The sequence below is a fragment of the Dendronephthya gigantea genome, unplaced genomic scaffold (assembly GCF_004324835.1).
Source record: "Dendronephthya gigantea isolate DGI-Jeju-01 unplaced genomic scaffold, DenGig_1.0 000095F, whole genome shotgun sequence".
In the NCBI taxonomy this organism is placed as follows: Eukaryota; Metazoa; Cnidaria; class Anthozoa; order Malacalcyonacea; family Nephtheidae; genus Dendronephthya; species Dendronephthya gigantea.
The window spans coordinates 588,694-613,849 of record NW_021163105.1 but is presented as its reverse complement, the minus strand read 5'-3'; the positions used below and the strand labels follow the sequence as shown (position 1 = coordinate 613,849).

General features: G+C 37.9%; 5 protein-coding genes across 13 annotated transcripts; 3 read left to right on the top strand and 2 right to left on the bottom strand.

Moving 5' to 3' along the window:
• The first annotated feature begins 266 nt into the window (after window positions 1-266).
• On the top strand, window positions 267-6,863 carry LOC114533854 (putative uncharacterized protein DDB_G0290521). Of its 3 annotated transcripts, none has more exons than XM_028555474.1 (5): window positions 267-374; window positions 1,951-2,069; window positions 2,313-2,447; window positions 2,923-3,489; window positions 6,732-6,824. In XM_028555474.1, exons 2-5 carry the CDS (start codon window positions 2,015-2,017, stop codon window positions 6,791-6,793), a joined length of 819 nt encoding a protein of 272 aa, XP_028411275.1. In that variant the 5' UTR covers window positions 267-374; window positions 1,951-2,014; the 3' UTR covers window positions 6,794-6,824. The 3 variants fall into 3 exon arrangements, 2 of the variants coding, with proteins under 2 accessions (XP_028411275.1, XP_028411274.1); XM_028555473.1 differs by lacking the exon at window positions 6,732-6,824 and adding an exon at window positions 6,831-6,863 and having other exon boundaries at window positions 269-374; window positions 2,923-3,588; XR_003688093.1 differs by lacking the exons at window positions 2,923-3,489; window positions 6,732-6,824 and adding an exon at window positions 6,213-6,254 and having other exon boundaries at window positions 269-374.
• Window positions 6,864-7,753: 890 nt separating this feature from the next.
• LOC114533855 (threonine-rich protein-like) lies at window positions 7,754-10,674 on the top strand. The gene is made up of 4 exons (XM_028555475.1): window positions 7,754-8,376; window positions 9,300-9,375; window positions 9,583-9,723; window positions 9,821-10,674. The coding sequence occupies exons 2-4, from the start codon at window positions 9,321-9,323 to the stop codon at window positions 10,423-10,425; spliced, it is 801 nt and encodes a 266-aa protein (XP_028411276.1). The 5' UTR covers window positions 7,754-8,376; window positions 9,300-9,320; the 3' UTR covers window positions 10,426-10,674.
• Window positions 10,675-10,717: 43 nt separating this feature from the next.
• LOC114533849 lies at window positions 10,718-12,249 on the bottom strand. Its single transcript, XM_028555466.1, has one exon. It carries the CDS (start codon window positions 11,923-11,925, stop codon window positions 10,855-10,857), a length of 1,071 nt encoding a protein of 356 aa, XP_028411267.1. The 5' UTR covers window positions 11,926-12,249; the 3' UTR covers window positions 10,718-10,854.
• A 1,224-nt stretch (window positions 12,250-13,473) lies between these two features.
• Window positions 13,474-18,063, top strand: LOC114533839 (synaptotagmin-17-like). Its single transcript, XM_028555451.1, has 6 exons — window positions 13,474-13,737; window positions 14,652-15,080; window positions 15,746-15,845; window positions 15,922-16,646; window positions 16,866-16,977; window positions 17,108-18,063. The coding sequence occupies exons 2-6, from the start codon at window positions 14,670-14,672 to the stop codon at window positions 17,425-17,427; spliced, it is 1,668 nt and encodes a 555-aa protein (XP_028411252.1). The 5' UTR covers window positions 13,474-13,737; window positions 14,652-14,669; the 3' UTR covers window positions 17,428-18,063.
• Window positions 18,064-18,770: 707 nt separating this feature from the next.
• Window positions 18,771-25,153, bottom strand: LOC114533837 (degenerin deg-1-like). 7 transcript variants are annotated; one of them, XM_028555449.1, is made up of 14 exons: window positions 24,945-25,023; window positions 23,400-23,457; window positions 22,347-22,662; window positions 21,919-22,045; window positions 21,136-21,730; window positions 20,840-20,970; window positions 20,517-20,680; window positions 20,307-20,420; window positions 20,062-20,170; window positions 19,873-19,951; window positions 19,747-19,804; window positions 19,616-19,653; window positions 19,440-19,515; window positions 18,771-19,311 (listed from the first exon to the last, which is right to left on the bottom strand). In XM_028555449.1, the coding sequence occupies exons 3-14, from the start codon at window positions 22,611-22,613 to the stop codon at window positions 19,147-19,149; spliced, it is 1,923 nt and encodes a 640-aa protein (XP_028411250.1). In that variant the 5' UTR covers window positions 22,614-22,662; window positions 23,400-23,457; window positions 24,945-25,023; the 3' UTR covers window positions 18,771-19,146. The 7 variants fall into 7 exon arrangements, with proteins under 7 accessions (XP_028411250.1, XP_028411249.1, XP_028411244.1 ...); XM_028555448.1 differs by lacking the exon at window positions 24,945-25,023 and adding an exon at window positions 23,837-24,938; XM_028555443.1 differs by lacking the exon at window positions 23,400-23,457 and having other exon boundaries at window positions 24,945-25,153.
• Between the last annotated feature and the right edge of the window lie 3 nt (window positions 25,154-25,156).

The following is a 25,156-nucleotide window of genomic DNA, read 5'->3' as shown; positions in this document are numbered from 1 at the left end:
TCTTTCTCGGGATACCGTGGCGTCTGAGTTGGATACAAAGAAAGTTCAAAGTTGTAAAATGATATTTTCCTCTTCTCCCTTTGTTCCTTGAAATTTTTTTTGTACTTACGAAACAGCAGTGCATAAGCCATAAAGCCCCTAATCAGTCGGGAAGAAGAATAGTGAATTTGAAATCAAGTGTTTCCTGCTAATTTGAATACGAAATATATTCACAGCATGAAGCATTTCCATTTTAGGATTACAATCTACATTTAAGGTTGGAATTTAGACTTGCCCTGATATTGCGGGTCGTAGCGGCTCGTATTGCATGTGACTGCATTTCTGTATTGCACACAGTTCAGGTCGTTCACAGCTGTCGAGGTAAAACTTTTCAAGTAAGTCAATAACATTCTCGATATATTCTAGTTTCAGAGAAAGATAAAGCGTTGTGTGATATAGCACTGATCTCAAATCTTGATGATGTTTTGTTCGGGCTATTGGCATTGCAGTTTTTCTGCCGTATTAGGCTTTGCTCAAAAATTTCGCAAGCATTGCAACTTTCATTATATATTGTTCTGAAGTCATGTTCAACAGGCAGTAATATCTTCTATGTTAGTTGAATAATCTCAACGACAACGTTTTATTCCAATGCCTTGATGTTTACTTGCATGCGTCCTTTGCATGCTTGGCTTTGTTCTCGTGTCTTTAGATGTATATTCTAAATTTCATTCCCTCATTAATCTTAGTCGTCTTACATTGTGTCTTTAGTAACGCAAAAAGAAGGTCCTTTTCACTATCATTCTTTCGAGTTATTGTCTAGTAAAAATGCTTCGGTATTGACTATTGTGGCACTTTTTCCCAACAACATCATGGCGGTATATGTCGCGTTGTATACGATATTGTTTCGTATCAACTCCGTTACTGGAACATGGATTCATCCTTCGTCTTTGGTGTCGCACCCAAATGTAGAGAGGTTATTATTCAAATTCGTTACAAAGCAAGTGCTGTTAAATTTGTTTCTTATAAAGAATTTCTTTACGGCATTTCCTGTTCATGCATTAAAACTAGATGGAAGCCGGCTGTTTATTGTAACGATCGACAACTTAGATTAATATCAAGTTTCCAAACCGTCATTTTGAAGGGGTCATATATTCGCGTATTGAAATACCAGTTAAATTAACAAAAACGTCTTCATACTATTGAAATATTCACGGTTCTCAAGTTGGCATAAGATGACTGTAGCTTATATGTACTGCTTTATTATAAAGAAGTTTTAGAAATTCATGCTCCACATGAATGCTTTGTCAATTGTGATGGCGGTTGTGCTCTCAAGCGGTTTCGAGTGCGCATGCTTTGGTCGCTAGCTGTCGCCCTGAGACACTCGAAACAGTCCACAAGTTTATTGTGTCTTTTGCGGGAGTAGAGAAATCAAAGAGTATATAACATTACTGGTCCGCAAGGCATATCGCATTGCGCACACTATTTCCTGTTATCAATTTGTTACGTTAAATGACATGTTATTATTTACTTTTCCGACCAAAACACGCTGAACTGGCTCGTCCATCCATTTCTCTGGCTAGTCCGTTGTATACAAATATCGAGAGAACGTGCCAAGTATATATACTATATATCTGTTATACCTTTGGCTTTGCAGAATCATAATGACATTGTTATTTGTTAATGCTCTCTCAGCGATTTGCAGTGGTGGCAAACGACCAAATAAAAATAAGAAAGTTTATCATAGTTAAGAATATACCAAACACGTTGTATGACGGTCGCTAGACGTGTGTTTTTAAGTCGAAAAAAAAAATACAGTCGCTTCTTGTGCAGTCTGCACGTAAAAATGACGGTCTTGTCTTTGTAAAATGCTGCCAGGAGTTATTTAAAAAGTAGAACGTCCAATTAAGATATAATTTTTATTCGATTTTCAAAGAGAACTGTGTTTGAAAATTCTTTTCTTTGCCTCTTTAGGTGTGAGTTCATTTGTACGACAATACTCGCTATTTTTCAACGAAGATTTTTTTGTTGAAAAAAGATGTCTGTGTTAAGAGTAACTGGTTGTGTTGTTGTCCTGGTCTATCTCTTCATTGGTTAGTATCGATCTTCCTTTCTCAGAAAACACAAGCTACGCAGCTGATATATTCAGTATTGTTTACCAGGAAACCGTAAAGTAGACAATAAAAATGATGCGAATGTAAATTACTTCTTGTTTCCTTGAGGAAAAATATTCAGATTTTTTCTGTCAATGATGTGTTGAATGTATCCTTTTCCTAATCAAGGCGAGTTTTTATTAAGGGTAGACGAGAAATAAATTGTGTAAATCTCATTTCTAGGTGTTGATAGTCAACTGCAGTGTTGGTGTACGGGAGTATGCTCTGGAACAAACGACACAACATGTTCAGCAGGACAGGTCTGCTTCACAGGAGAAATCTATAACACAAATACAAAAAAAATGAAGCGTGTCCAAGGTTTGATTTTTTTAAACTTTTCTTAATAGTTTTGTATAAAGATTGGTCATACAAAGGTCTGTTTTGATTATATTTGTTGCAAGTGATATCTGTGGATATATATGGATGGTGTTGATTTGTTAGTCTTCAGTATATCGGGGTCATAGAGGGGTAATAGAGGACTTACACGATCGAAAAATACACACAATCGAACCCACGGTCATGAAAAATAGTTTTCTCAACACTTTTCTCAACTGTTTTTCCAGAAAAACGAGAAAATACCAACTTTTAGATCTTTGTAAATCACGCACTCACTAGTGAGTCAAAATGACGAAACTTGGAGTCGTGGCTAAATATAGAGCTCGCTAATATTAGGAATATGAATAAGATTTGGGTTATAGAATACATTCGTGTTCTTGAATTAAAGAACATAACTATGTCATATTATGAAGAAGCTATTATGTGTAAAAGAAACATCTCGTGTCTTTCTTTCCAGGTTGTAAAGATTCTGGGAATTGTTTCGAGAAAAAGCACTGTGGACACAGCGGTCCTTTTGAGGAATGTCACAGATATGGTTGCTGTAATACAAGCCTTTGTGATGTAAGCAATTGGGCAGTGGAACGAAAGGTTGCCTCTTCCTCCCCCTCTCCTTCCCCCTCTCCCTCCCCCTCTCCTTCCCCCTCTCCCTCCCCCTCTGCTATTGTCAACCTTCCCCTTTCTACCACCTCCTCCCCATCCACAACACAAAAACCAGCCCCCAAATCATCCTCTCCCCTGGTCTTCGCTGCTACACCATCACCTGTTTCTATGACAACTGAGCAACCAATGGTAAAAATGACCTCGGAGCCGGTTGCGTCAGAGAGCAAAATACCAACGAACCAGCCCATGACGTCAGCAGCTGATGCGATGTCAACAAAACCGGAAGTGAAGCCGACCGCAAGTGAAGATACAATGACGTTATCCAGCGTGAAGATGGAACCCAAAGGGACACCAAGCGATGTACCTGTTATTCCCTCACTCAGTATTGAAGAAAAAGACAATCGTCCGACTTGTTCATCTCAATGTTTGTTCAGTTGGAATGTGATCTTCCTGATCGCTGTCGCAGCCTTGTGTGTTTTGTTCTGATCTAACTCATGGAAAATATTGTATACTTAAACCTAAGGTGCAGCTGGCGCTTTAGCGTGCAATCACAATAGTTGCTGTTCGCGTGAATCTAGTTTGTTGGACTGTAAAACGAAATTGCAGATGTTTTTTTTTCAGATAAATTCCTTAAAAAAGTTGTCAAATATGACTTCATATGTTTTACACTCCCTAAAAAGTAACCGCTATCAATCTTTAGTTTAAGTATTTAAAAAAAAGTGGAAATACAATTAGAAGGCTGAATTTGTGTGTAAAATCAATCTGAAAGTAAAGTCAGAACGAGGATACAAAAATGTTGTTAGTGGTGGTATATTTTGGTGAACATAAATGAGTTTTTTAGAGTCTGGAAGGGTGGTGATATCTTACAAATATTTGTAACTGCGCGATATTTACAACAACAACCTTGGAATTGTTTGAAATTTTGGCCATACACAGCACGTGTCAAAAATGTCCCCAAAGTGCAAACAACTTGTTTTTGTCAACTATTATAAGACACTCTCATTCAAATTGGTGTTGAATATGTCATATCTACGAGAGGATATATTCTTAAACACCTGTAAATATATTACATCAGCTAATTCCATTTCAAGGCTGAAAGACTAAACTTATATTGAATCTTGTATTGTCATCTGTTCGGGTTGTTTTACACCCCGAAGACAAGATCTTTTTCAAGTAAGTCAATAGAATATCAATAATTTTAACATATCGTAGTTATATCTTAAGTATACAACCGATACGTGCTTTTATCTTGACAAATCTGCAAAATACTGATGCGTGCACTTTTAATCCTGAAACTGCCCAAGCAAATATTGAGTCGAGACTTTCAAAAATCGTCAAGTCGTGCAATCATGTATTGTTTCATTATACTAATAGTTGTGGTGTGTAATTACAAAATTTCAATGTCTTATTTAAAGCCCCAGCTACTTACTCACTTGCCATTGTCGTCGACGTGTCTCATATTTTTGCCAACTTATACTAGCGTCGTCTCACAGCCCTGCTCGTCACGAAAACGCTGTAACTATATAGCTAGTGCATATTACTTTACTTGCACAGGCAGCACAGCTATTATTCATGGAAATGTTGAAAGGTTAATGAGTTGATAGGATTCGTTCTAATACCAGACTCGACAGACATTTCACACGCCAAGGTGATAAAAAACTTGCTGTTTAATAACTGACATCTTGTTTTGCTGGGGCAAGGAAAAGGAGTGAAAATTTGTTCGTAATATCGACCTTAGCTGTAAAGGCCTTTAGCATCAAAATTTTCAAGTTACCCAAGGGTTTTTAACAACCCAGCTGTTGTCGATGTGAAATAGTTAATAGTCTTAGTTTATATTTATGGCGTCATATTTCCGCCAAAATACATATGTCTATTCTCAACATTAAAGTCATGCATGATTCGCAAAATTAATGTTCGTATTTTGAACATTAAAGTTTGTATTCGCAACTTAAAAGTTGGAATTCCCGACATTAAAGCTAGTTTTCTCATCACTAAAGCTCGTATTCACAATGACTTAGCTTGTATTCCCATATTAAAGTTTGTACTCATAACATTAAAGTTTGCATTTCCGACATTGAAACATCGGACGATATTAATGTCTATATTTCACTAAAGAGTAAAGTACTGAAGTTGAATTTTGGCGGATTGAACGTTTCAAATCGGGAAAAAAAAGGGGGAAATAAATGAAAATAAAGGAAAACAAGAGAAAAAAAAGCCGAAATGAACTGACTTGGTTGCATTGAACTCAAAAGAACTTTCTTTTAAGTTCTTTTCAAAGAAAAGTTCTTTTGAGTTCCATGCCTGGTTGACATCAGTTCAATGGTTGACACTGGGCTCACATGACATATCACCGAAAATTTTCCCGCGCTATATTTTTTGTGTGAAAAGTGAACTCGAAGAGTCAAAGTATATGCCTCGTGTTGTGGTCTTTCACGAATCCTTTGAGTTTCTTATTCAAAACCTTTCCTCATCTTACATGCGTCGTCACGCACTGCCTCAGAGCAGACAAGACCAGGACTTTCTTATTCATCGAAATGTTGAAATTTACTATATTGTTTGGTGTTAAACTCTTCGTCCATCTTGCACACTAAACACTCCTTTTTATAGAGTATTTTTCCTGTATAGAAAATGTCTGTGTTAAGAGTAACTGGTTGTGTTGTTGTCCTGGTCTACCTCTTCATTGGTTAGTATCGATCTTCCTTGTTCAAAAAACTCTGATATATTTAATGCAAATATATTCGGTATTGTTTATCAGTAAGCCTTATACTAGTAAAAACCATTCTTGTTTCCTTCAGGTCAGAAAATTCAGATTCCTTCTGTCAACGTTGCGCTGAATTTATCCTTTCCTTCATCAAAACGAGCTTTTGAGCTAGATTGCAAATAAACTTTGTGTTTTTTGTCATTTCTAGGTGTTGACAGCCAACTGCAGTGTTGGTGTACGGAAGTTTGCTCTCTCTCGGGAGGCAACAAAACAACATGTAAAGCAGGACAGGTCTGTTATACAGCAGAAATCTTGGACACGAATACCCAAAAACTTAAGGTTAAAAGAGGTCTGTTTTTACTGTGTTTATGTTTTTGTTTTGTCTGATTTTGTTAAAGTTTCGTTGATGCTTTAGTTTTTGATCTCGTGTCCGGCTTTGTTTCCAGGTTGTAAAGATCATGGGAATTGTTACGAAAAAAAGCACTGTGGAAACGGCGGTCCTTTTGAGGAATGTCACAGATATGGTTGCTGTAATACAAGCCTTTGCGATGTAAGTAATTGGGCAGTGGAACGAAAGGTTGCCTCTTCTTCCCCCTCTTCTTCCTCCTCTCCTTCCCTCTCTGCAATTGTCAACGTTCCCCCTTCTACCACTCCCTCCCCGTCCACAACGCAAAAACCAGCCCCCAAATCACCCTCTCCCCTGGTCCTCGCTTCTACACCATCACGTGTTTCTATGATAACTGAGCAACCAATGGTAAAAATGACCTCGAAGCCGGTTGCGTCAGAGAGCAAAATACCAAATACCAAATACCAGCCCGTGACGTCAGCAGCTGATGCGATGTCAAAAAAACCGGAAGTGAAGCCGACGGCAAGTGAAGATACAATGACGTCATCCAGGGTAATGACGGAACCCATAAGAACACCAACCGATGTACCTGTTACTCGTCCGACTTGTTCATCTCAATGTTTGTTCAGTTGGAATGTGATCTTCCTGATCGCTGTCGCAGCCTTGTGTGTTTTGTTTTGATCTAACTCGTCGAAAATATTGTTTACTTAAACTTAAGGTGGCGCATGGCTGGGGCTAAGTGTAAATCTAGTTTGTTGGGCCGTGAAACGAAAATGTGTTTTTTCAGATTTCATTTAAATTCCTTAAACAAAATTTTCTAATATGACTTTATATTCTTTATATGTTCTATATTCTCGAGAAAATAACGGTAACAATCTAAAGTGGAAATACAATCAGAAGGGTGAATTTGTGTGTAAAAGCATCGTTAAAAATAAAATGTTGTTAGTGGTGGTACATTTTGGTGAACATAAATTTTAGAAATCTTGGAAGAGTGATATCCTTGCAAATATTTGTAAATGCATGCTATAAACAACAACCTTGGATGCCAGGAGTTGCTCGAGTGTTTGGCCACTACCAAGTAGGCAGTACGTGTTATATTTAAATTCTAAACAAATTATATTGGTTGAGCAATATATTTTTAGGCGTTAAGCTATCTTTCTATGTATTGATTCGTATTTATTTGCTCTCAACATTCTCATATTTTTGCAGCTAGTTAGCGCGGTAATCTTGAATGTGTTGGACGTGCATGACCTCAGAGCAATGCCTGGCTGGTATTCATCGAAATCAAATCAGTTGATAGGAACTAATCAGTTTTCAAATCAGTTGATAGGAACTAACGTCATTTCCAGGGCAGGGAAACTTAATTTTGACCGACTGTAATAACGATGAGATCGAAGCATATCAATAAACTCAGTGTTCACAATTTCAGTTACCTTGCATGGTTTTTAGCGCGTCAAAATATCTGGCCCATGTTCGTCAATCAAGGACTGTTCAGTTTCGTCAAGTGCAGGCTGCAAATCCGTTCTGAAATTTCCCAACGACACTGCCTTGAGCTTGTTTATGTTAAGAGACCGTATATGCCAGAGCTGTGGAAACATGCCGAGGATTAGGTTAGTAACTTGCTTCAGAAGGTTGTCAACTCGAAATGAAGACTTGGTAATCCGAGTGAGTTGGTTCTTCACTGCATGTACTTAGCTTCGTGCTTCGTTGCAAAAATGCGCCATTTCGTATCAATGCCTGCAACTGCTGTGTTGCATAATTGTCGACACAATAAAGGCTGGTGGTCACTTTAATCACTGACTAAATACTCAATAAAACCATGCACCAATAAAAACTAGTTTTAAGGATGCATGCATCTACACGCAACCCAACCAGCTGAGACCAGTCGCGACAAGTCGCTATACGGAGACCTCAGCCCTGCCATCAGCAAACCCCAATTTTAGGGCATTAAAACGGTCTAAAAAGCGTTGACCTTTTATACGAAATCGACAAATTCCTTTACCGGAACACTTGTAAATACAAGTACTCACAACTGTGTGAGAACCACATTTTTAAGCAGGGTCACATTAACCCTTGATGATGGAGTCGTGCGAATGAGCATTCTCTTGACCCCCGAAATATCACAGCTGCCCGCGCAAGTAAATTGCAATTATGACAATTTACGACTGGGCTTGATATTGCGACTTGCATCATTACCTGTATTGTGCTTGCGTGTTTTATACTGTTCAGATAGTCGACAGCTGGCAATATAAGATCTTTCTCAAGTAAGTCGATGAATTGAAATATTACCACTGTTTTGATATACTTTACTCAGGCAGAACTAGAATTAATCGACCTGGCTATGCTCTCGTATCAGCGTCATGTATACGATTATTTTTATTTCCATTACATTATCTTATTATTTGATAGAAGCTTTGATAATTATTCACTTACGCGCTTTCTCGAGATATATACCTATGATCGATGTGAATATATCACTAGTTTTAAATAAATATACTAAAACGCAACTTTCTAATCTGGCTTACGATTCAGTTTAGCTTTTACTAAATTTTAATAACTCCTTCGATCAATATTTACCAATGACATTATTTACTTTTTAAAGAACACTAAGAGCTATTTATGAATCTATTTTTTCAATTTTTTATCTCGCTTAGTTTTCGAAATATTTAGGCCAAAGTTAGCTGGCAGTTCGCCATCCTCCATGAGCAGAGATATAGCTATACTTGTCACGACACAAACGGGTCATGAAAGGTTTTTATCTAAGCATTGTGGAAATATTGTGAAAATATATTTACTCTTGGCTCATATCTGTCTAACAGCAGGTTGCGAAACTAGTGAAAGAGTTTAGACATAATTTCACCTGATCTTCTATATTAAATAAACTAAATTTTTGTTGTTAATACCCTAGCTTTAGGCTGCACGGAAATGGGATTATATAAAATGTTTGTGATTATTACGATTATGTATTATGTATCACTGAATTAACTGGTCGTATTTGATTTCTCTAATTAACATCCTTTGAGTTTCTTATTCAAAACCTTTCCTCATCTTACATGCGTCGTCACGTATTTCCTCAGACCAGACAAGACCAGGACTTTTTTATTCATCGAAATGTTGAACTGATTTACTATATTGTTTGGTGTTAAACTCTCAGTCCATCTTGCAAACTAATCACTGCTTTTTATAGAGTACTTTTCCTGTATAGAAAATGTCTGTGTTAAGAGTAACTGGTTGTGTTGTTGTCCTGGTCTACCTCTTCATTGGTTAGTATCGATCTTCCTTGTTCAGAAAACTCTGATATATTTAATGCAAATATATTCAGTAAGCCTTATACTAGTAAAAACCATTCTTGTTTCCTTCAGGTCAAAAAATTCAGATTCTTTCTGTTGCGCTGAATTTATCTTTTCCTTCATCAAAACGAGTTTTTGAGGTAGATGAGAAATAAACTTTGTGTTTTTTGTCATTTCTAGGTGTTGACAGCCAACTGCAGTGTTGGTGTACGGAAGTTTGCTCTCTCTCGGGAGGCAACAAAACAACATGTAAAGCAGGACAGGTCTGTTATACAGCAGAAATCTTAGACACGAATACCCAAAAAATTAAGGTTAAAAGAGGTCTGTTCTTACTGTGTTTATGTTTTTGTTTTGTCTGATTTTGTTAAAGTTTCGTTGATGCTTTAGTTTTTGATCTCGTTTCCGGCTTTGTTTCCAGGTTGTAAAGATTCTGGGAATTGTTACGAGAAAAAGCACTGTGGAAACAGCGGTCCTTTTGAGGAATGTCACAGATATGGTTGCTGTAATACAAGCTTTTGTATTGTAAGCAATTGGGCAGTGGAACGAAAGGTTGCCTCTTCCTCCCCCTCTCCTTCCTCCTCTCCTTCCCCCTCTCCTTCCCCCTCTGTTATTGTCAACGTTCTCCCTTCTACCACCTCCTCCCTATTCACAACGCAAAAACCAGCCCCCAAATCACCCTCTCCCCTGGTCCTCGCTGCTACACCATCACCTGTTTCTATGACAACTGAACAACCAATGGTAAAAATGACCTCGAAGCCGGTTGCGTCAGAGAGCAAAATACCAACGAACCAGCCCATGACGTCAGCAGCTGATGCGATGTCAACAAAACCGGAAGTGAAGCCGACCGCAAGTGAAGATACAATGACGTCATCCAGCGTGAAGATGGAACCCAAAGGGACACCAAGCCATGTACCTGTTACTTCCTCACTCAATGACACTCGTCCGACTTGTTCATCTCAATGTTTGTTCAGTTGGAATGTGATCTTCCTGATCGCTGTCGCAGCCTTGTGTGTTTTGTTTTGATCTAACTCGTGGAAAATATTGTTTAATTGTTTTAACTTAAGATGGCGCATGGTTGACGCTATAGCGTGCAATGATATAATCTCGTCCGTTGAAGAATGAAACGAAATTGTATTTTTTTTTTCATATTTGATTTATAGTATTTTAACAAATTTGATTTGATTTTATATATTCTATACTTCTCAGAAAGTAACAGTTATTAACCTCTAGTTTAATGGGGATATTAAAAGAAAAAGTGGGAATATTATTGGACTGGTTGTAAAAGCATCGTTAAAATAAAATCTCAAGTCAGCTGTCAGAACCAGAATGAAAAAATGTTATGACTGATGGTATATTTTGGTGAACACAAATGAAATCAACTTCGGAGACGTTGACACTTTTAACAGGAGGTGTTTCATCGTGTCAGATAATCCGGCATGATATTTTGACGCCCTAGTTTTCAATCATCATAATTTCTTTACGTTTTCTAGCTCTTTCTACCGCCTTTTGTATCTTTGAAACCCCCATGCTCACACCTAATCCCACTAAACTGCCGACGAAGCCGCCAATTGCTGCGCCGACAACGGGGACTGGTACTACAATCTGTCCAACAATGGTCCCTGTGGTACCCGCGACAAACTGACAACTGGTTTGAAACAAACGGTCTCGTATCTCTCTCTTATATTGCTGTTCAGTGATCTTTCCTCTGTCTTTACGGACCTTAGCTCGAGCTAACATACTCGCCGTCACGGCGATGTCAACAAACACAGCAAGAACGACTCCAGCGGCAGCATGACCTAACGATGTGGCTGTAGTCTCGATACCAATCGTTGCTGTGTTCTCCGCTGCTGTACCAGTCACCATTTGAACAGTTTCTATAACATTCTCTCTGATATTTCCACTTTCTTCGCATTTTAAAAGCTCTGCAAGTTTGTCGTACTGTAGGACGAACTCGTCCATCACAGCAAAGCGTTCGGGCCTCTTCCTGGGAAGCAAAACAAATTGAAAAGTGATCCAGTTACTTAAAACCGATTCAAAAAGCCTAACTTCTGCATATACAACAATCGACAATTTCCACTCAACTCCCCCAAGCAAAATCACTGCATTTGATATATTCATTTGCTCGCAACTTTTATTTTCTTCGGAAGAGCAATCGATCTGTCCCACATTTTCATTACTTTCAGAAGTTAGTGTCATTTGCTGTGCTGAAATTTCATTCACAGCGTCGTCATTTCCCCAGATATGATCCATGGAAACAAGGCGTTGAGAAGTCGCACTGATTTCAACAGGAAGAAATCGATTGGCGTCCCAAGTTGCCAAAAGAAAATCAGAGTCGGTGTAGATGATATCAAGAAAATATTTATCAACTTGAGCTAAAATCAACAGCAGTTGGTTGTAGTAGTTCAGCGGGAACTTCGTCCGCATATAACGAAATGGCTGAGTGTCGATAAATGCATCGATTTCCCAGTATTTTATATCTTCCTTTCTCTGTACGATATCAAAAAATGTCGATAAATGAGGCATATTTACACTCGGGAATTGTTCATCTTCAGGACTAACCAAGTTTCCTGATTTAAAATATCGTTATAGATGGTTTAGTTCAGCTTTTGAATCATGTTTACAGTTTGTTGAACTTTCATACAGACATCGCAACTAAGCCTCAAAGATATGCATAGGTCTTGAATATGACGTCGTTGATCAGTTAATCAGCTTTCTTGCTTTTCAACAACAACATTTGGTTTCTGCGTTTAATTGTGTACGTATTTCATTTTTAAAGAATTAACAATATCCTATAGCGAGATGACCACATCTTTTCACGCAGAAATAGGGATAAAGCGGCGATAAAGATCAAAACAGACCAAAAGTTATGATAATCAAGCCAAACTGATTACTAGATTCGTTTGTCGTAAATAATTTAGCACACACGGTCAACGATAATTGTATATGGAGACTTTGAAGGCAGATGTCTCGGCTGGAAAATATTTTCCAACATATGCAAATTTTTCATCTTTAGAAAGTCAAACATATGGAAAGCTCATCAATTAATTCCCCATGTTTCTGAACTCAAACTCAAACCCCAAACTCTGGACGATTGCCTGCCTCAATTCTAAATAGTAAGCCTCTAAAATCCTCGAATTTTGTCACTGACTGATGCATAGATGAAACTGGAATGTGAAATCATCCCTCGTATGATAACGTTGACAAAAAGTTACAAGTAAAACAATTCTTGCTGAATTGTTTTTTAGCAATCCTGTGTCAAAACTTTAGCATATTGGCCTTTTGGTATCACGCAAAATATAAATAATCTTTTATTTTTAATTGAAGTCGGAGTTTTAAATGTGTCAAATTCCGAACTATGCTAAGTCTTTTGGTTTAAACCCTACACAGAATATTACGTTTCCAATATTTCGTAATATTAGTTTAAAAACTTCAAACGCAGCATTCATGAGGATTATGGCAGCCATTCGTGCATTTTGAACGGTTGGTGCCGAATATTTATTCACCCATGCACAATTTTGCAAGAATAAAATCGAGGCTATTGATGATAATTCATGTATCCAAGAAATATTCTCCAAATATTTAATAAAACCACCAACGATGTCTACTTAGACATCTTCGCGGCAAGAAATTAGATTCAAGTGGACTTTTTAACTTGGCTGCCATTAGCCTCAATAATTCATATTAGATGAGATGTGTGATCAAGTCATAATCTCAGTGGTTTTCTAAGAACATTTAAACATTTATGCGTATGCATGTGCGATAAAGACTCGGATGAACCATTTGATATCTTTTGGAAATCTTTGAAGTAAAGACAGCCATGCATGATAACAGCTCTACAAGTTGCGCTTCGGTATTTTAAACACACTGCCACTGATGTTTATTAAACTCACCACGTCACCTTCCATGCAGTCAGACCAAAAAAGAACTTAATTTGTTACCATGGCTTATACGACTGTTATGTTTTACGACTTAGGCACTCCTGGGTTTGTTTGAAACAAATTTAGTAGTTTATAAAGCTTCTTTATACCTTTATAATATTCCTAGCTGTTACGTCTTTGTCCCGCTGTTTCCGAACGTTAACATCGCAAACTGACAGAGACCTTTGAACAGTGTTAATGCGCTATCACAAATCAAATATGGGTTAAACATCGCTGGGACATACACGGTGACACAACCTTGTTATATTGTGCTTATCATTTATACAAATACGTTTAAAATACGCAAATTTTCATCAGTTTGTAAAAGAAAATGGACGAAGGTTTACCAATTTTACCAGGACAGAACAGTAACCTTTGTTTTAGAGAGCGTTAAGAGAGATTGATTCATTGGCTGAAGGTTTGTGAAACTTTGTTCACTGGAAGTTATATGCAGGCGTTTCTTTCTTTGTCATTATAAAGTTTGAAATATATCTTATGTGCCTTTTGATAATAAAAAGATAGCATTAGATATTAGTCTCGTTTATGCATAAAAGCTCAAAGTTTATTTTAGAGCTGATTTTCATGACGTGACTTGCGTATTTCAGGCTTTATGAAAAGCGACATTGAGTTACATATTTCACTATACGATGACATAAAACTATAATATCGCAGAATTTTTAAATATATATAAATATTTGAACTTATTGATTTGCGCTTCGCCAAACAAAGCGGCCTAGATGCTTGAAAGGGTCTCAGAAAAAGCAACCTCATTGGTCAGTTCCAATGAGCTGTTACATTATGAGTGGGAAACAAAAGAGTTTTGAGTTCTTCACAAACCAATCTTTAAATATTCTAGGTTGTGTATAAGCGTAGGCTGTACAAGTTGTTTGGTCAAAATATTGATTTTGTTCGACTGAAAGTTTTTTTAAATTCTTTTATTCCTACAAATTTGAAACTTTTATTAACCCACGACTTGTTGTTATACTTATATATAACAAATTAAAATATATTGAAAGACACTCTTGCACTATATTATTTGTTATAACGTTTTCTGCAATACCAAGGAATCCTACCTTTATCGTGTGATCTGCTGCTTGATCTAACTGCACTTTTACTAATCCAAAATGTTGATAGCTTTTCGTACATCGCGGATTAATTCCTACAAAAAACCCGAGCATAAATAGATTTATTTGTCATATATGAGATAAACATGAGAGTTTCGTGCAGCGTTATTTCAGGACGCTTTCATTCACTCAAGTTGTAAAAAACCTGTCCTGGAAGAGGACAGTAATGATACGTTAGCCTGAGTGATAACTTTCATTTTTCTCTTAGAACTCTTCAAACAAAATCATGAAGTGGGCAATATACATTCTCTCAGCGACAATATCATGTTTTATTGTCTTGCTACTGGCCGTTCTTTTTATCCTTTCCAAATATTATAAAAGGCTAAAGGAAACCAGATACACACCAGTAGATAAACAAAGTATAAACTTTGAAACTTGCGTTGATGGAAAGAAGAAACCGTATGCCGAGCGATTGGTTCAGTATCTGCTGGGTTACAGTGACACCGACGGAACAAACACTGATACAGATGGTTTAGATAATAAGGGTGGTGGTCTTGATGTCCAGGGAGGTCTGCCGACCAAAATAGTACCAGTACAACCATCTAGTGAGAGTGATGGTGATTATCATATGGGTATCCCCCAGAAGGACATGCGACCTCGTACACACACTTATCAAAATCCTAATAAAATATCACAAGTAAGTATAATGCCTGGTTAAACACTGTCAGACTTTCTATGATCATAATTGGAACTTTTTATAAGAAATCTAAAGAATGCTTTACAAACATCTGAGCAGACTGATAACCCAGTACAGCAGCATTGCTTAGTTCCCTCAGATATTTCAAGCTATTACTCAAAACATGGGAATGACCTATTGAGAATTTCAGCTGTGATCACAGACACTTTGACAAAGAGAGCCGAGTGAAGAAGACGAAACTGCTCTCAAAGCCGTTGTACCAATACCCCGCAGGAAGGAACCAATCACAGCGGAAGGTTCAGGAATGTCATCGAAAACTGATTGGCTGGAAAAAGTTGTTAGAAAACGGGGAGGGGATGTACTAGTTACTAAATTAGGCAGCAGTTAGCTACTAAGAGCAACATCTGAAAGATCAAAATCTCCCGTTCCCTTGTGGCGTTTTACAATAAGAATAATCGAGTGTTTTAGCAAAGCCGGATTCAGCACTTAGCTGACTGATGCGATAGTTTGATCCATATATAGCCCAGCACCTCTAGGGTGATCCATATACGAGTGTATTCCATCGTGATTTTTTGTGCTTATGAAATCGCATCAGTCCTGAGCTGCTCCTGGTTTGTAGAATTAGCTTTTTGAAAACATGCGAATATTCATTTATTTTCCTTCAGATTGACATGCGCAGTAGATCTTACACAATTGACAGTCCCTCGCCTGAGGGGAGAGGTGGAATATGGCGGGCGAGGGAGTCGCTCTTTTACAAACATGGAAGTAAGTACATGTCAGATATGAAGGATTCCAATCTTTGGGTGGAGGTAAATAACAACTTATTATAATTTTCTTCAAGAAAATCGTCGAGGAAGCAAAGATGACAGCGATAATGAGGGCCGAAGATGCTCACCTGTCTTCCCTGAGTTCTCAGAACGACCACAATTTCCGAGACGCAGCCCCATCGTAGACCACCGCTCTAAAATGTTATCTGTCGAAGCAGTCAAGGTCACTGGAAAGCCTCCTTTGAGTCCCAAAACAGTGAAATCTCTTCCTTCAACTCCCTTGAGACAAACGCAGCAATTCAATTTCAACATGAGACGAAACTCAGCTGCAATGGTTTTGGATAAACCTGTGTCACAACTCCTTCTTGCTGTAAAAAGCGGTCCGTCGAGTGTCGGCAGCGCAGAAAACCTAGCTTTTGATCTTGGAAATCTAGAAGTGACTCTGAATTATAGCTCTGAAGAACGGCTTCTCAAAGTAAGCGTGGTTAATATCACAAGCCCAGAAGAACGTAGTTTGGTGGATACCTACATCAAAGTAACGTTTTATCTGTTTGAAAAACCTTACAAAAATGAAATGCAAATGTGGTCCGATGCAACGAAATCTTTGGTGAGACGAACATTTTCGTATTTGGTGAAAGATATCGGGGATTTACAACGTGCTGTGTTGAGATTCACTTTGAAACGTAAGAACAGTTTGATCAGAAACAAAATATTAGGAAAAAGTGTCCTGAAATTGTCTGGTGTACAGCTGGTAGAGCCTCAAGCATACACGTTGAAGTTATGTCACTCTGTCACTGAGGTTAGTATTTATAAAATGAGATGAACGTTTAAAATTGCGATGGATTTTCATATAGTGATAACGCTGTGCCATTGTGATTTCATGAAGAACTCCCGGTTAAGATCAGCAAAATATAGACCACAGAAATACTTCACCTGAAAGTTTTCACTAGAATCTTTTAGTTTGAAGAAAACGCTTTATATTTCTTGCAGTAGTTTAATATAATATTTTTGCATCCAGCTCGTAGGGGAAATACTGGTATCAGTGTGTCATCAGGCAACTACAGGAATCCTACAAGTTGGCGTGGTACGAGGTATGGATCTGCCCAGAACAGTCAAAAGAACAACTGGAGGTAAGTTCTAGTTGGTTTTAACATTAGTTGAAGAACATAACAGTTCGTGTTCTTACCTGAAGTGAGGTTAAGAAAATACAGTCCATCTCAATAATTTCTGACTGAGATCTTATTTCTTGTCACACTTTAGCACCGTTTGTTATCATCGAGCTTAGCAACCAGGAGGAAATTGTATTTGTGAAAAACACGAAACAGAAAAGCAACAAGATCAATCCATTGTTTGAAGAGAAATTTGATATTCCCGTGACTACCGATTCGGAAACCCCTTTGAGCGAATTTCATCTTCAGTTTACTGTGCTTCGCTACACCTTCACTGGGAAGAATGATGTGGTCGGATTGGTTCGCTTGGAGTCTGGATCCAGTTACGAAAACGAGGCTAATCATTGGAAAGAGGTGACGATGAACCCTCACACAACCGTGATGAAATGGCATAAACTTAGATTTGCTTAAACAAGCATTAAGGGTCGATAAAACTCCGGTAGAAACTTGCACGCTTTACATGCTAACTGAAATGCGCATTTAGGAACGTTGGTTCAAGGCTGCATTTAAATTTTTTATCACTAATTGGCTGTTTACATTATCATGCGTAGCTGATATTTAACCAAGCGTGAGCTGCCTTTGGAGTAAGCCAACAAAATAATCCTGACAGTGTCATCCCTACAATAGCATTTCCTTGTTTGGTTCTTAAAAACGTATCTCAATATATACCTCACGCTTTGTAGAATCTTGGGCGACGGGTGATAATTGTATAAACAGCTTCTAAAACTGTCCGGCCAACTATGCAATCGTGTGTCGCATTTGCCGAAGGCATAATAAACAATAGATAATGATTTGAGATGCCTCATCTATTGTGGTTAATGCGTTCAGCAAATGGGGTTGCACAACGTTTAAAATACGCTTAGGATTCTGTACGATATAATTCAATATATTAAACTAGGACTGTTCTTGACTTCAAAAGGTTTGATACCTACCTCGGAGTATTGTTTTTTTTTGTCCTATCCGTTGCTCATGCAGGGAAACAAATGCGTTTGGCTTTGGTACGAAGCGTGTTAAAGCGGTGTTGGATAATAGCATATAGAGCGTACCAGCATGCATGTTGTTCGTATTTGGCTGATTACAAACACGATTACATCTGTCTTCCTGGCTGATGTCTTCTTCATCTGTGAGAAGAACGAAATATAGTGTTTCAGAGTTTTGAATATTGCGGGGTAAAAGCGATACGAGTGGAATTTAAAACGTACAATTGACAATTTAAAATTTCAGTGAGCGAATGGTAGCTCTTGCCAGACATAATTTACCTGAACAAGTTATAAGTACAAAATCCTTGTTTACTCAACAAACGTTTTGTAATTCGTGATGGTTTACGATACTCATAAAAGATCTTTATGGTATTTCGTTATCTTGAAGGAGAATGTGTGTCTTTTAGAGGTAAAATCCTCGATTCAGGTTTATTAATAGAGCCACGTTGTGTTGCAATTTGCAGTGTAAAAATTTTGAAATTACCGGGATGACCGCGCGAAGCAATGGTAGCAAGTGACGCAAATATGCATAATAGCTCCTGGCCATCCTAGCCTGTGCCTCCCCCTAGGGAGGGAGCGTTGCGTCTGCATGTGCACAGGCTACGCCATCCTGACTTTAGCAAAAACAATTATCCTATGATCGCACAGAAGAGCTTGCTTGCTTGGTAAATTAAACCAAATATTTCTCAAGTCATTCACGTTCCTAGGTCTATATACATCTAAACACAAGGCATATGTTGCCGTTTGTACAACTGAATACAATAAAATAACGTAGGCACACTATATGATATAATATGAAAATAATGAAATGTTTACCATAAATACAGATACCATATTGTGCTGGTAAAATATACATTATCTATTACACAGCTTTATTTCCCTATTTTACAGTCTACTGTATAGTAGAAGATCTTACCACCTTCGCAACTAGTGGATCGATTATACATGCACCGGATATGGCAGCTTTTTCTGTCAAAACTACAACCTGAACTGATTAACATAGTTTGAAGAATACCTTGGCTAATGTCGGGTTTTTAAATCCCGCAAATGCATAAATACTTTATTGAACAATCTATTTATCCGTGTTTTCACCTTGGTACTGTTTGAATGATAAGCTGAAGATTGATTCCACACTGTCACTGCTGATATTTTATCCATAGGCAGGTATCTCGTGAACTTCGCTCGCTGCATTAATTTTCTTCACACACACCGTGAAAAACATCACAATTAACTCGATAAGTTCACAAACTGTGATCACAGAAATTCCAATCCACAGACCCAATTGTCCGCCAACATCAGCGAGGAGATTGATGGTCTAACGTGCATGAATATATTCAATGTTTTTAACTCATGAAAACCTTTGCCGGACAAGAGTTTAAACCAAGGGAAGGAATAACTATGATGGCGAATGGTTGAAAAAGTAACTACGTAAGAAAAACTCACCCCATACGAAAATTGCTCCTCAATTTTTTCATAGTTTAGCTCGTTAAAAAACACGTTCAACTGCAACATATTGATGCTGAAAGTAACGCGGTATACGGAAATATTTATAAATGATTTACGCAATAAATTTGAAGCACAGTAAAAGTCACTTTGGAAACAAATGATTTTCATTATACCTTGGGTTATAGTCTTTGTTTTGATGAGTACGATATTCCTATGTTATTCAAACAAATATTTAACTTTTATACTGTGAAACTGAAAAAGTCCAGCAACCATATATGATGGAGATACATAAGACAACCATTACCTTATAAGCCTTTGATGGCCATTGAGATGAGCTGATTGTCTTCTGAATTACTTCTTCCCTGTTGTAAAGTTGGAAGATCAGAAGCAATCCAGAATGTACAAATGATTGTCATGATAAGGTACTTACTCGCACGGTTGACTGCAGTCACCAAGACATGACAGCTTATCGTTGTTGAAAAGATACTTCACAACCTTCAGACATTTACCTATAGCAGTCAGAGTAACAGTCATTATCCATGACTCGAATTTTACACCAAACAATGCAACATTGTTCTTCATACATAATTTTTACTGCAAACGACAATAGTTAACTTACTGGTTTCCGGATTAAACACGTCACATGGAGGCTTATCTGACGGAAAAGAATTCTCAGAACATTTACATCGTATCCTTTGACTTAACCCAAGGCAAGAGTTTAGACAGGCCTAAGGGAGAGGAATTCTTGTTTCATTCTTCTGAGACAGAGATATATTCTACTACCAGCTTTATTGCAATCAGATCACTCGTGTGCATATAAATCTCTCTCTGCTGAATAGCAGTCATAACGACATGTATTTTTACCTGCTGTGAGTAAGTTGTGATGTTCTTGTGACGTCGGTAGATATTAGTCATTGGGAGTTCATTTGCTGACAGACAGCTTTTGTTGTTGAACCTATCTAATCTCGCAATTTTCGTCTAAAAGGAAAATGAATTTTCTCAAAGTACATGCAGACAAATGGCGAGAGAATACTTATCTGTTAACGGAAAGCGTAATTGTGCATTTTGACCCACCTTGCTGATACCAACTGATGTCGCCATTCCTGTTGATACACTAAAACCCTCTTCAAAAGGAAAAGGCATCGCTCCCTGATCATGAAGTAAGACACGAACTCCAGCTTCGGCTGAGAGAGGTCCTATGTATTGATCTTGCTGAACATCAATTTCCAACTGGAGACCTTACGAGTGAAAAATAATTGTGTTTGTGTGTTAATGTTATCATCATCAACTTGAGACCTTACAAGTGGATTTTTTTGGAGAAAAAGGGCAAGAAAACTACTCACTACAACTCAATATTTGTAAATAAAATTGGCAAAAATTTTGGCACTAAAACATACCTTGGGACGGCCCAGGTTTTGTTGTTTTTAAAACGCCAATGTTCTCGCCGTGGAAATTAATCCCGGGATTGAACGTGTAGCAATTCCCATATTTGTAATTCCAATGTTGGCTCCAGTATTTGCTTAAATTTCTGATAAAAACATCGTTAAATAAGCGTTGATATTTTCACACAAAACAAGAAATTAAAGTTGGGCGATCGGGTTATTTGAGGCTAGTCTGTTCTCCATGCAAGATTTCCTCATTAGTTTTAAAATGTCATGCGTACTGTATGTGTGTTCAGTCCACTGATACCTACCCAGTTTTACAGTCAACGCCTTTCCAGGTACAATTCTTGATTAAAACTTCAAATAAATGTCCGTTCCAATAAAGTTCATCTTCTTCCAATGTTCCAATTAAATTATCTATTTCGTAACGTAACCTAACATCCGGGCTTAATTCCTTTTCATCCGGGAACTCGTCGTCCTCATTCTCTTCATAATAATCAGAGTTATGATCATTGACGTCCTCACGATATTGCGAGTATTCGTCATTGTTATTATAAAGATCATCATCGTGATCACTTTCTTTGGTTTGCGGGTTTGTGGCGTCATCATCATCATTACCCGTCTCAGCGGGAGGTACCACAGCTGTACTGTCGTAGTTCGTCTGGGAATCCCCAGGGGTAGGTACCACAGCTGTACTGTCGTAGTTCGTCTGGGGATCCCCAGGGGTAGGTACCACAGCTGTACTGTCGTAGTTCGTCTGGGAATCCCCAGTGAGAGGTACCACAGCTGTACTGTCGTAGTTCGTCTGGGGATCCCCAGGGGTAGGTACCACAGTTGTACTGCTGTAGTTCGTCTGGGGACCCCCAGAATCTCCACTGCTACGTCTTCGCCTATTTTCACCAGTATCTATGTGAAGTTAATTTATTCAATCATCAACGCTAAATGAAAAATATTTGAACTGAAAACTGGCCAACGTTATCACGAAAAGAACGCTTCTTAATGTCATATATATCGATCTCTGAAGAGTCTTCAATAATCAGTTTCATACAACCAAAGCACTCTCCTCAACATCTCCAAGAAAGATTGAAACTTACTCTCTGTTTCATTCGAAGATTTAGAGTAGCCCACTCTACTTTTGAGAAACTTCTCCAACTCTGGGGGCATTGCTTCCCTTCGAACCATGTTTAGATTACAAATGGTAACTGCTGGAAAGGGAAGGCGCTGAAAGGGATTTGGAAAGATAAAATCAGTATAATGGTTGGTGTTCGTCTAGTGTTTCCTGGTTTGCCATGCAACTGTCAAGAAACATGGCTCTGATCATCAAGAAATATCGGGATAGAAAGCTACGTTGTTTGGTCATCAACTCTCAGGAAACATGCATGCATGGCTAGGAGGCAATGTCTCCTGGTTTGTCCACTGTCAGGAACTGAATATAGCCAGGAAACGATGCTTTCTAGTGCACGCATAAGCTGGGAAATATATTTGACTTTTATAATAATTTAAATTGCAAAGAAACACAGACCTTCTCAAACGTGATTGAGACCGACGTCGTGACAGGTTTGGATACAAATTGCTTAAACAACCCAATAAACTGATAAAGAAACATGGATAATGCTCCCATGCAAACCAGCGACCAAAAAATTTTCCAGAACAGGTTTTTAGCATCAGCCAGACGCCCGATGCCGTGTGCTGACGTGTAACCCATAAAATTGTGTACAAGTTTTTTGAAAGATTTACTTTCTTTTTTCTTCCCCGGTGTCGTTGAGGAAATGCCATTTTTTCCCTCCATTCTTGGATTATATAAACCTATACGTTGTGGTCTTTGCGACAAAGTGTATCTGCAAGACGGAACAAAAATATTTCAAGAAAGATGTTGAGAGTTGCTGTTCAGACCCCGTGCAGTTTATCGGCGCTTTTATTTAAGCTTTGATAAATGCTGGGTGAGCAAGCCGCATGACTGTTAGCCTATTGATCTGAGAATCTGAAACGTTTAGTGTGGATGTATCGTACTTCACGGGAAATTTCCCATGTATCTTAACAACCTACCACATGCAGGGGCAGAAACCGTACAGATTTCAAACTTAAGCTAGAAACAGTTGAAAAAATTCGTTAAATCTAAGAGATCCTTCGCCAGAAATTCCATCAACCTACGTCTTCGCGATGACGGTGCAACTCTCTGATCACCGTAGTACTGTACAGAATTAGCTTACAAAAGCGATCCTGCGTAGCCCCAACTGAAGCCACCAACATCACCCTGTGCCATTTAATAAACTATTGTCTAAAAATCATTGTATTTATAGTTACCAACCAAGATCTTTTGGAGACAGCTGTTTAACATTTAACAGCTGTAAAAAAAACTCGCATTCTTTTCGTGCATTGACTGGCTTATGCTATTTTCTTAAACATGAATACAACTATTTAAAATATCACTGATCCGATGGTTTGATTGAAAATCCTATTTCTATAGCAGGAATACAACTATGCCATAGTGGTTAGACAATATTTACTCGATGACGATTCCTAATAGCGATAATTTTCATAGATTTATCATGTCATTACGCATTGCAAATCTTACAGTTAACAAAGGCAGGATTTTCATCTACTTCTTTATCAAAAATCTTCTTATTCACACACTAGAAAGCCAAAGTTTAGATATTTTTAGTTTATCAGATGAAACCACAAACGCTTAATATTCATTTTGCAGAACAGTACATACACTGCATCAGTGTGTATTCGCTGTTCAGAAGTTTACTTTTTATTGATAAGTCAGAAATATAGGGGATGACGACGACCAGGGCGAACTAAGTAAACTACTGTATATTCTTTTTTTAAATAAACACATTGAGAAAATGCTTTTGTCTCAGTCCTGCTGAGCACGAATACGTGATTTCACTGTCTTATAATTGCGTTTTGCCATGACGTCATTTTACATTTCAGTTTGCACAAGCACAACAACGGTGAATCACTGAACGAATGATATTTCCCATGAAACGACCCTCTTCTCTTCTTTACCTGCCTGTAATGAACACTGCGCCTCGGTAGAGATCCAAACTTTAGTTCATGTCTCTCTGATACTTGTTTATGAAAGGAATCCTGGCGAAACACTTCAATAACTGACCAGTTACTGTTCTATAACATGCACTGACTTGTAATTACACTCTTTAAACACGGTTTAAAACTTATCATGATCGTATGTAAATTCTGAAAATGTCATTAGTGATTACCAGGGCATAACGATGTTCTCACCAGCTGTTTAATGTACAATTCCAAATAAGGAGGATGATGTTACACATTGCACCAAGAATTAAATGGATTTAAAATGCAAGTTTGATCTGAAAGTGTTAATCCAATGCCACACACACGTAAGGCTTCGACTGTCGGCTTTTTTAGTGTGAATCATGCTGGAAAAATCTCATTAACGAAATTTTTCGGTTGTGAAAGGCTAAATATAGGGGTTGACCGCTAATAATACTTTCGAATATCGGAGCTTATGAGCTTATTCATCTTTGGGAACATAGGCGAAGAAGATCTGACAATTTGTACGACCAATTTCTCGATAAAGATCAATGATTCGCACGGTCAAATCTTACTATTTAGGATTGATAAGATCAAATAAAATCGATCAAGTATCACTTATTTCTTTCCCATAATATCTGCAATATCTACCTCGAAATAGTTTATTGCAACCCACTGATGTTCAGTTCGGCGTGTAGGAATCGAAAAATTACACGTAATACTGAGAACAGGTTGACCATATAACATGTATGGGTGTAAAATTAGTTGCGAGCTAAATATTTCAATTAATAATGGTTTAGTTAAGTGAAACACGTCCTGGCTCATTTGGAGGTTTATTACGTTATCAATTAAGCGAAATATTGACATTGTGCGCACCATGGTATTTTCAATTTTAGGTTGTTGATCTCTAGATTATATTTTGTGTCGTATTATTCATGTTTAACTTAGGTTCGTCTAAACGGTTTCTATCTATCATTATGGTGGTAAACGGCCTGGTTACTGCGATCTTGTCGTGCTCAAACGAAGGCAAGATCTCGTTTATAAAAGCTTCGATGATGACAAGGGTTAACAAAAAGCCAATCGCATAGACTAATGTAAAACTTACGGCTCTGGTCTGCGCCCACTATAAGAATTATACGACGGAGGACTTCTGTCATATATTACTTGGTTTCTTGACATTTTCACGCCACAAAACTGGCTTTCTTCGCAACAAATCTTTTCTCATTTGCCAAAGAATGTAGTCCAGGTTAAGATTAATTACCTGGCCGCCTACAAACAATCTTAAACTCCAACTGGTCATCTTCAATACAAAACACC